Source organism: Balaenoptera ricei, chromosome 20 (genome assembly GCF_028023285.1).
Source record: "Balaenoptera ricei isolate mBalRic1 chromosome 20, mBalRic1.hap2, whole genome shotgun sequence".
Taxonomy (NCBI): domain Eukaryota; kingdom Metazoa; phylum Chordata; class Mammalia; order Artiodactyla; family Balaenopteridae; genus Balaenoptera; species Balaenoptera ricei.
The window spans coordinates 24,287,163-24,297,323 of NC_082658.1; the positions used below are offsets into that span (position 1 = coordinate 24,287,163).

At 58.1% G+C, this 10,161-nt stretch overlaps 1 protein-coding gene across 3 annotated transcripts; it reads right to left on the minus strand.

Annotated features, from left to right (window-relative positions):
- Window positions 1–255: 255 nt before the first annotated feature.
- On the minus strand, window positions 256–9,502 carry EPN3 (epsin 3). 3 transcript variants are annotated; one of them, XM_059908668.1, is made up of 10 exons: window positions 9,164–9,502; window positions 6,976–7,655; window positions 5,882–6,000; window positions 5,095–5,175; window positions 4,764–4,889; window positions 3,707–3,836; window positions 2,965–3,234; window positions 2,673–2,789; window positions 2,337–2,567; window positions 256–2,129 (listed from the first exon to the last, which is right to left on the minus strand). In XM_059908668.1, exons 2-10 carry the CDS (start codon window positions 7,511–7,513, stop codon window positions 1,801–1,803), a joined length of 1,941 nt encoding a protein of 646 aa, XP_059764651.1. In that variant the 5' UTR covers window positions 7,514–7,655; window positions 9,164–9,502; the 3' UTR covers window positions 256–1,800. The 3 variants fall into 3 exon arrangements, with proteins under 3 accessions (XP_059764651.1, XP_059764652.1, XP_059764653.1); XM_059908669.1 differs by having other exon boundaries at window positions 3,707–3,794; window positions 9,164–9,501; XM_059908670.1 differs by lacking the exon at window positions 5,095–5,175.
- Between the last annotated feature and the right edge of the window lie 659 nt (window positions 9,503–10,161).

A 10,161-nucleotide genomic window follows, 5' to 3' on the forward strand; every position in this document is an offset into this window, starting at 1 on the left:
AGGGGCGAAAGGTGGGTCAGTGACCAAGAAGGATGGAGATCTCCCAGGTCTGTGCAGAAGATGGATGGGTCTGGGTACTGCCTGGCAAAACCAGGAATGAGGGGTATTGCAGGTTCATTCCTCATGGTTAGTCTCTGAACAGGGTGGATCCTGTGCTGAATGGACACTGGCCTGGGAGGAGCCACACAGCAACCTCATAAGGAAGGAACTCTTGTTCCCATTTGACAAGTAAGGAAATGGAGGCACAGTCATAGAGAGGTTAAGTAATTTACTCAAGGTCAGGGAGCATAACCACTTATTACCAAGTGATTATTAAGTGCAAACCTTAGAGCAGTTTTGAATGCTGTCAGTCTGACTCCTAAGTAGATGCTCTTGTCCACTCTGCCTGTAACAGGTACAGTAGGACTGACTCCCTCCAAAAAAACAAAGCAGCTCCTTTCCCCACCCCCACCTTAGGAAGGAGACCAGCACTGTGTCCTGCCCCACCAACTTTCGTGTTTCTGGCCTATGGAAGGCCATTTTACCCCAGGCCTTTGGCCTGCTGCCTGCAGAGCCAAACCCTGAGCAAAGAAGACACATCAGTGCCCAGTGGTTGGAGAGCATTGAGTAGAAGAGAAGTGAGGGTCACCATGGTGGCCCTCAGAATGAGGTACCAGGCCCTGCTCCTCCCCTTGGTTTCTCAGACCCCACACAAGCCCCCCCAGGAGGGATCATGGCTGAAATTGAGTTTCTTGCCAGTCCTGGTGAAAAGACGAGAGGAGTAAGAGCCAGATGTAAGTGATTCAGTAAAACAAAGGATCGTGGGGGCTCTTGGATCTGGCTTGCCTGCCCCAGTGAGTTCTGAGCTCCTGGAGGCTGCGGGCTTAGCAATTCTTGAATCCCTCGCAGACGAGCCTAGCACTCTGTCCACAGCAGCCAGTCAGTACTTGTGAATTAAATCTGGGGCCCAGGGTGGGAGCTCAGAGCTGTGGAGCCAGATCCCCTGACTCTGAATCGCAGCCCCACTCTGCTAGCTTTGTGACTTTGAGCATGCCACTTAACCTCTCTGAGCCTCACCTATAAAGAGGGAGCAGGGCCAAGGGCTTTGCACTTGATCTAATGCTCTGCTGCTCCCGTTTTGATAATCTTAACCCAATTTTGAACAAGGGGCCCCACGTTTTCATTTTGCACAAATTATGTAGCCATTCCTCAGTGGGAGTAATATTATCTACCTCAGAACATTGATGCAAGGATTAAATGAAATAATCTGTCTAAAGTGCTTAGCACATAACGAGTGCGCAAGGGAACAACTGTCTATTGTCCCTTGCTATTAGATCATCCCCCGCGCCGATGTGTGATAAATGGTTGAATGAATAAGAGTCTGGGGAGCATGTGGAAGCGAAGGTGCCAGGCTGAGGGTGCTGTACAGGAAGTGGGAGCATTTTTGTGCCCCACATTGTGGAGCAGTCGTTCCCACGGCAGCCGGTGATTCGTGCTGGGGTCCGGGCCTGGCCGCCACGCCAGGCAAAAAGTCCACTTGGTGAGACCTGAGGACGCGGGCTCCATTCTTTATTATGAGGCGTGGTCTTGGCCCCACTGAAGTCGTCAGTCTTCATTTCCAGTAGCTGCAAACAGTCCGCGGAGGCCGACGAGCAGCACCTGCCCGGGCCTCGGGGCGGAGTCTCAACCTTCCTTCCTTCCCGGGGTGGGTCCTGGCGTGGCAGCCCCACCCCGCTTACGTCAGGGGGCGAGGCCCAGCGCCGTCAACGCGGGGCGGGGCGTCACGCGCACGCGCCGGCCCGCCCGAGGCGGGGGCGTTGCTCAGAGAAAAGGGTTGGTGCTGGCCTGCGGGGGTTGGTTGAGCAGCCCGGCGGAGCCTGAGGTGGGCAGCAGTGGCTGCGGCAGGCTCCCGGGGGACGGCGGCGTGAAGGGGCGGGCTTGGGGGAAGACGCTGACCGAGGCGGGGAGGGTCACGCCGGCCGGCACGCTGCTAAGCGGGAGGGGCAGGGAGGCGCTGTAGGTCATGGAGCCGCCGACCGGCCCACCGGCCGCCAGGCCCAGCGCCGGCGACCCGGTGCGCATCTGGTTCAGGGTCGGCCTGCCCTGGTCGCCCCCGCCGAACGGGTTGGTGGGGGATGGAGTGCTGAAACCTGCGGAACGAGATTGGGTTGGGGGCCTTGGAGCGGGCCAGGGGCACAGAGCCCTAAGTGGGGAAGGGGCAAGGTGGCAAGATCTGGGGTCTTAGAAATACGGAAGAGCTAAGATTTTAGGGCAGGGTCTGGGCTCTGAAGGAAGAGACGGAGAGAGAGCAGGGGACTCCAGTGTTGAGACCCAGCAGGGACGAGGTGGTGTCCTACCTGTTAAGAAGGGGTTCCGGGTCTTTGCAGCCTGGGGCGCCTTGACTAATGAGTCAAGGTTGACCAAGGAGGAGGCCGAGGGGCCCAGGAAGGACTCAGGAGTCCGGCGCGCTGGGGTGTCCTTGCTGGGCTGGGCTAGTGCTTCCCCCAGCACATCCAGGTCAAAGGCATCTGGCTCCTTTGTGCCATTTTGCTTGGAACTGGGGTCGAGGTCTCCAAACAGGTCCAGCTCTGGAATAGAAATGAGTGGTCTCTCTGTGAGAGGAAGAAGGCAGAGGCCAGCTCTGGGTGGGCCCCTCTTTCCCCAGAGCTGCACATTCCCTGACTCCTGCTTACCCACAGGACTGCTGGGCTTCCCAGAGGGCAGGGCCTGGGCACACTCTAGCCCCTCCTTGGTCTCTGTGGATACTGGAGGCTTGGCGAATGGGTCAAAGGTCGAGGTACCATCTAGCACTAGCCAAGGAGGAAAAGGGAGATGAGATGGGTTGGCAAAAGGGCAGGCACTGGGCTGATCCCTTTCCAGACAAGCTGCCCTCTTAACACAGGATCTCTTGCCCCTTGGCACTGGAGGTAAGGGGACCGAGCAGTCCTCCAGCCCCTCACCCACACCCCCTGGCCCTCCACTTACCAGGTGTGTTGGAGGTCTCCACCGAGGCCCCCCAGGGCTCGGCCCCAGTGTTGGGGAGTTTGTGGTGGGGGGAGGTCTGTGCCCAGGAGTCTGTGGGGGGTGGTCCAGCAGGTGGCGCTGGGGTCCGGCCCCAGGGCTCAGAGGAGGAGAACATAGGGGGCAAGTTCCACGGTTGGCTTTGGGACAGGATGCTTCCTGAGCGGACTGGAGACCAGGGGTCTGCCGAAGGCCCCCAGGACGAGCCACTGGGCTCTGTGTTGGGCCTGAGACCTGAAATGGGGACAGCACAGATGTGACCCCAGGCCCACTCAAACCCCCAGTCCAGGGCCTTCCCAGTTACCCAGACCAATTTGGGAGGCCAAGGGACCCATTTCACAGATGGGATGCTGACTCAGGACTACCCAGCAAGCTGGAGCCCATATTCAGCAAGTTATTCCAGGATTCTGGACCCCCCAGGCATAGGCAGCTCAGGCCACATTCCCAGTCAGGGACAGGGTGGGCCAGGAAACCCAGGGTGACCAGAAGCAACAAGAGAACGTTTCTGAGTTTCCCATGAGCTGAGTTCCTCAGATATGCCCCCTCCCTCACTACAACCCCAAGACACAGAGGAAACTGAGGCTCAGAGAGGTGCAGTGCTTGCCCAGTGGCCCTCAGCTGCGGGGAGGCGATGCCAGCAAGTGGCTGGGAAGGAAGGGGCTCTCTGGGGCCAGCCTGGGAGCCCCTTGCAGCCCTGCATGCCCACCTGGGATGTCCCATGGGTCCGCAGAACAGTGTGTGGAGGGCAGGGCCGGGGCTGGTGCGAAGATGTCCACCAAGTCCAGGATGGAGGACTGTTGGGGGCAGAGGCAACCATGCTCAGGAGAGGGTGGGACCTGGAGGAAGGGCGGGCCCTGACCTGTCATCCTCGCTCCAGCTCATTCTCTCCTTTATTCATTCCACAAACATCTATTAATGGTTCCTCGCCTCTGCACAGTGCTTTCCAGTTTATAAAATGTTTCCTCATCTGTTTAGTGTCTGATCTTCATAACAACCTGTGCTGTGGGTAGGGAAGATGGTGGAGTACCCATTTTACAGATGTGCCAGCTGTAGCCCAGAGAGGGGAATCAAATTGCATAAAGCCACATAGCCAGGGAGAGGCAGAGCTGGGATAGAAGGCAGGCCTGCCCGACCCTTTCCTCAGCTGTCCTGCCCCTCAGCCCATCAGTGGTAAGACACATTTTATGATGAGCCTACTTCTATAAGTCAGTGTCCAAGAAAAATTGGCCACAGTGAACATTGGCGGAAAGGGTACAGAGACAACCGAGGGATAGCATGGATGGCTTTGGAAGGTCGCCTTGCTACCAACAGCTACCCACTCCTGCCTCTTGGAAAGTGTGTGTATTAGCCCAAGATGTTTTCAGCACCATATGCCTGAGGCCACCCCCAGTCTTGATCCATAGTATCATATGATCCTAGAATGTCAGAGCCAGAACTGTCCAACAAGCCCACTGTACGGAGGAGGAAACTGAGGCCAAGACAATGACAATGAGGCCAAGTCATAAAGTAAGTGGCAGCAAATCCAGAATCCCAATCTAGGAATCTCAGGTCAGGATTCTTTGCATCCCACTTTGCCACCAGTTCAGTCATCAGCCCATGCATGACGGGACTTGGGTCTGCTAAACCCCCTCCACTCCTATTTTCATTGAATTAACACTACTTAGTGCTTACTAGATACCAAGCACTGTTCTACACTGTTTACAGATACTTAACGCGACTCATTTCCCAGGCTCTGCCAGCCCACAGCCCCCAGTCCCCTCTACCTGGCTGGTTTTAAGCTTCTCCTCCTCTGTCTCTTCTCTTTCGGGCTCTCTGTCCCGACGGCGGTGGGGTCCGGCCCCAGCACCATTGGCCACAGGGGAGTCATCTCCCCGCCGGGACCTCACCTCCTGCAGAAGGCACAGGAGTGAGGAGAGCATGAGCAGCCCAGGCTGGACTTGAGGGGACCTTGGCTGGAGTCAAGAAGAGTGTAGGGTGGGGGGCGCTGAGAGGTCAGGGGCAGCAGGACCACCACGGGGAGGGGGAAGAGCCTGGTTAGTGCCCGCGTAGCACCTCCACCAGCACCAGCACCAGCACAGGAGGCTTGGCCACTACCTTCTCCTGCTCCTGCCGGCTCAGGTGCAGGGCCAGCTGCAGCTGCAGGTCCTCGTCCCTGTGGGAGGCTGGGGGGACCGGCTGCGAGGGAGGAAGAGAGGGGTGAACTTGGCCCAGTGCGCCCACTCCTGGGCCGAGGGGCAGCATCGCCCTGTGCCGGTAAGGGCAGTGGAGAGAGAAATGCCCGCCCTGAGTGGGTGTGGGCAGCCTGCCGCCAGACAGCAGTATGGGTGTGGTCTTCTCCCTGCCCGGATCTGGATCTGAGATGCAGTTTAAAAATCAAGAAGATTCATGCTTCTCTTCTGGGTCCCCTGAGTGCTCTCCAAGCCCTGCTGTGCGAGGCCAGCTGTGTCCTGCCAGGTCTGCCTGGATCCACAGAGGCGATGGCAGAGAGGAGGCTATCGGGGAGGCTGTGGCAGGGGCCCCCCATAAGGACAGCTGATGGGGGGCAGCATATTTCTGTGTCTCCAAGGAAGGTGTCTGTCAGCACACTCACCCCTTCCCCTCCATGAGGCGATAGCAGCCCCGTGAGACAAACAGTACTGCCCACCTACCACACACACACTACCCCTTCCAGGCCCAGCTAGAGAGGACTGGGGGTGGGGAGTCAGACCCCAATCCCAGTAACCCAACCCAAGGCACACAGGCGCTGTGCTGTCCTTGGGAGCAGGACTAGGGCTTTGGGGACCAGAGTAGGGGAGCCTGAGAATCAGAGGTGTGGGGCATGCAGGCACCCATCCCTCCTCCCATCCCCTCCGCCCCCCGGCTGCCCCAGGAGGGGCCTTACCTTCTCAGCCTCCTCGCGGCTCATGGCCAGGGCCAGCTGCAGCTGCAGCTCCTCTTCTCCTGACGTCTGGGGCCGGGCCTGCTCTAGGTCGGAGGTGTAGCGGGGGGATGAGGAGGAGGCTGCAACGACGAACCATCCGTCGTGGCTTCCGTAACCGCACAGGTACCCATAGGCTCCCCCGCCCCCCTCTTGCCAGGAAGCTAAGGCTCAGAGAGGGAAACTGAGGGGGAAGGGAACAACTGGCAGTCGTGGGCCCCGGAGGACCAGGCAGTGTGCTTGGCACTTTGTGTAAGGTCTCCATTCCACCCCGATAAAAGAGTCCAATCCCTCCTTTACAGACTCGCAACAGCTCTGAGGGGTGCCTGGCTAGGGTCCTGCAGCAAGACTTGAACCCAGGTCCCCTGACTCAAGTTCCTGGACTCTTATAGCTGCACCCCATCCAGCTTGGGGTCAAGTGCAGTGGGAGGGTGAGAGGTTCCAGTCAGTCAAGGTCACAGCTCTCCAAGCTCTCAGCATACTGTCAAGGAGGGCCATCCTGAGTGCCCCTCAGATCAGGAAAGTGCCTCCCTTCGAGAGTAGGAGAGTTGAGAATGCTCTGCAGCTGCCCCCATTTTCAAGGGCAGTGCCCTCAAGTTGGGGGGATCAAGGAGAATGCCGCTGAGCAGCACCACGTGCTGTGTGTCTGTGCACAGGGCCGAGGTCTCATTTAATTCTCAAATTGGACAACTGAGGCAAATAAGATTATGCCTACTTTACAGACGAGGAAACTGAGGTCCAGAGAGCTGGTTGTCTAGATCACATGGCTTGGAAGGGGCAGAATAAGGACTGCTACTCCAGAGCCTATGCTTCCGCCACCACGCCTCTACCAGACAGCGAATTAACAATAACAAACCTATAATAACATCATTGTTCGCACTGACTTGTCGGGCACCTACTATGTGCGGGCCTTGGGCCTCGCATGTCACCCTCTTTATCTCACGGAATCCTCAGACATCCCTCTAAGGTGGGGATTCTTATCCACAGCTGGGGTCACAGAGCCAGGGTCAGAACTCGGGCTGCCTCCCTGTCCCCAGCCACGCCCTGGGCTCACTCACAGTTGTAGGAGGACGGGGAACCGCGGGCACGGCTGAAGCCCAGCTGCCCGCTGCCGATGCCCGTGCCCTCCAACGCCATGCGCTCCTTGGTCTTGAGGGCGTGGGTCCGCTCCTGCCGGAGGCGCTCCTCATCCTTGAGCAGGGCCATCACCTGCTTGACCTTCTCGCGCACGTTGACACCCTGGTCCTTGCCATCGCGGTCGATGTACTGGAAGTCCTTGAGCGTCTGGATGGTGTAGAGGTTCTCCCGGCACTGGTGGGCCACACGCTCGGAGCCTGTCTTGAGCAGGTAGTCCAGCAGCGTCAGCGCCTTGTACACGTGGCGCCAGTTCTTGCCACTGTCATTGAGCCGCCGCCACAGCATGCCCATGACCTCGGCAAAGGCCACCGTGTTGAAGGTCAGATCGGCAATCTCCGACATGAGCGAGCTGGGCGGACCCCACGGGTCATTGCTAGTGGCCTCGCGCACCTTGATCTCCGCTTCCGAGTAGTTGTGCACGATGTTCTTCACCTGGCGCCGCAGCGCTGATGTCGTCATGGCTGGGGACTTGGAGATGGGCGGCCCCCGCCCTAGCCGAAGGTGGAGGGCCAAGGAGGGCCACCGTCGAGAGGTCACGGTCTCCAAGGGTGGGCCGCCGTGCTCTCAGCAGGGCGGCTGTGTCCTTGGCTTCCACATGGGTCTGAGGAAGAGAGGGCCTAGAACTTAGGGGCAATGGGCCACCTTGCTGGCCACTCAGCCAGCGACTAAAGCCCTGGCCAGGGTGTCCCTGCTGCCAGGAACAGCCTTCGGCAGGCACTTATTTTTATTTTTCTTATTTTACTTATTATTCAGCAGGTACTTCTAACTTTGCATGCTCATTAATCTTTACAATCACACCTACAAAGACATTATTATTATTACCTCCGTTCGAAGATGGGGAGAGTTTGAGAGAAAGATTAAACGACTTGTCCAAGATCACAGAGCTGGTGAATGCGGAACCAGGATTAACCCAGGCAGACATGCTCCACAGTCTTTGCTCTTAGTTAGGGACACGAAAGTGACCCCCCAGGAATGCCTACTTGTCTTGCTTCTACTTCACTACCTCTGTTTCTGCTGGGATCTGCCGTAAGACCTATCCTTTCCAACTACTCCATCCTCACTTTGCTCTCTTCTTATACTGTTAATTTTTGTAGCTTGATTCATTCAACACCAATTTCCTGGGGACTTCTCTGAGCCAGACACTGTGGCAAGCATGGAGTACAAGCCTTGGCCCCCTTGTACAAGCCACACATTCCCTTGAGAGGGTACAGGCACTCACAGGCCAGCATGGGGGTGTAGAGGAGCACAGGAGTACCCAAGCTAGGGAAATCAGGAGCGCCTTCCCAGAGGAGGTGATGGCTGAGCTGATCCGAGATTCGAAGCCAAGAGTGAGGAGGAGTGAGGCAGCAAGACAAGGAAGGAGCATCTGGGGGAGGCTGCCTCCCAAAGAGGACCCATTGTACACACCAGAGCACTGAGGCCAGAGAGGGGTATGGCATGCCCACAGTCACACAGCATGTAGGTGGCAGAGCTGGGACTAACCCCTAGGTGTCCAGAATACGAATCCAGTTCATTCATCTGATTGCTTTATTGTCTCAGTCCCACCTTCTCAGCCAGAATGAAAACTCCCTGAGGGCAAGGGCAGCCTGGGCTCCCCAGACCCCCAAGACCCTGGGCACGTGGTAGACCTCTGATCTCCCAGCTGAGGGAAGATTAGGGCCAGCCCACTGCCCTCCCCACAGCCTCAAGACCAGGCCATCCGCTAAAAGCAAACCCAGGCCCAAGACAGAGAAAGGTTCTCCCAGGGCCCTACCAGAAACCAAAACACAAATCCCCCTGCCACCACCATTCCTCTGGTGTGGAGACACACACACACACACACACACACACACACACACACTCACTAGCTGGACCTGGCCTCCACCCAAACCACCCCCCCAACACCAACGATGGAGCTCTGCCCTAGGACCCAGCAGGAGTCAGAAGGAGCCTGTCGACCCCTGCCTGCCATCTCAACTCCCCCTCCAGCCAGCCCTGCTAACCTGGGCTCAGTTCAAAGCCTTGGCAGTTTTCATCAGGGCCCGCGTGCCTGGGAGAGCTTGGACCCAGAGGGTAGGACCTTGTGGGGGCACAGACGAGATGGAGAGTGCTGGCTGAAAGCGGGCTTACCTTCCCTCTGCTGCCTTTCTGTCCCGGCAGTGGCGGGCCTTCTGTGGGATGCCACAGCCAACACTTGTTTAACGCCTGCCCTCCCCATCACTAGTGACTCAGACCTGTCTTTACCTCCCCAGCCTGTGGGCTGGCGGGTGGCAAGAGTCAAGGTGAGAAATAATGGTGCCCTAGAGCCCACCAAGCGCAAGCCCCTCCCAGGACTGGCCACTGAAACCAGCAGAACCAGTCAGGCATCCTGACTCCACCAGGAGCCCTACCAGGGCCGCCCTGGCCCTCCTGACGGGCCTGGCGTAGTGGAAGGGGGCCCTCAGTGTGGGCCCTGAGGCTCTGCTTGAACTTTCTCCTAGAAGCTGGAAATGGAGGAGGTTTCTCCACACGCCTCTGACTGAGCTGAGGGAAGGGAGGGGTCAGAGACACCGGGAGGCCCCGCCCCCACTGAAGTGTAAGGGGACAAGGTGGGGAGGAAGAGAGGGCAGGGTGAGGCCAAGGGAGCACCGAGGGGAGGGAGAAGGAGAGGAAGGAACACGGGAGGGGGTGGCCGGGAGAGCTGCCAGCGGTGTTACAAGCAAAGGGTTTTATCGAACACAATATGCCCAGAAATAAAAGGGAGTGAAACAGAAACCCAGCAGCCGATAAGGTGGCAGTGGCAGCAGCGGCAGCCGGGCAGCCGGGTATGGAATTACTGCAGTGACCTTGAGCCAGACCCTGTCAGCTGGAGGGAAGGACACTGAGAAGGCCAGGCCGAGAGGCCAATTCAGAGATGGGGAGAGGGTGGGGGAGGCGGGAGGCAGGAGGGTACGGGCTGGGGGATGGGGCGGGGCAGGCCCCGGGGGCAAGAGCATCAGCTCTCTCCTGTGTACGGGGTACCAAGAAGAACTTCACAAGGGACAGGAGCCTGCTCTTCTCAGGGCCCACAGCACTGGCGGATCTGTCAGGACTAAGGAAGCAGATGGCGTTCCCAGAGTGCGGATTCAGGGAGATGGGAGGAGCCCAGA

Excerpts from the sequence above, each read along its gene's own strand:
- EPN3 (XM_059908668.1), bottom strand. The coding sequence starts at position 7,513 with ATGACGACATCAGCGCTGCGGCGCCAGGTGAAGAACATCGTGCACAAC. Across the intron at positions 6,001-6,975 it reads TTCCCCGTCCTCCTACAACT|CCTCCTCCTCATCCCCCCGC; the intron begins GTGAGTGAGCCC and ends TCGTCGTTGCAG. Across the intron at positions 5,176-5,881 it reads GCCGCGAGGAGGCTGAGAAG|CCGGTCCCCCCAGCCTCCCA; the intron begins GTAAGGCCCCTC and ends CCTCCCTCGCAG.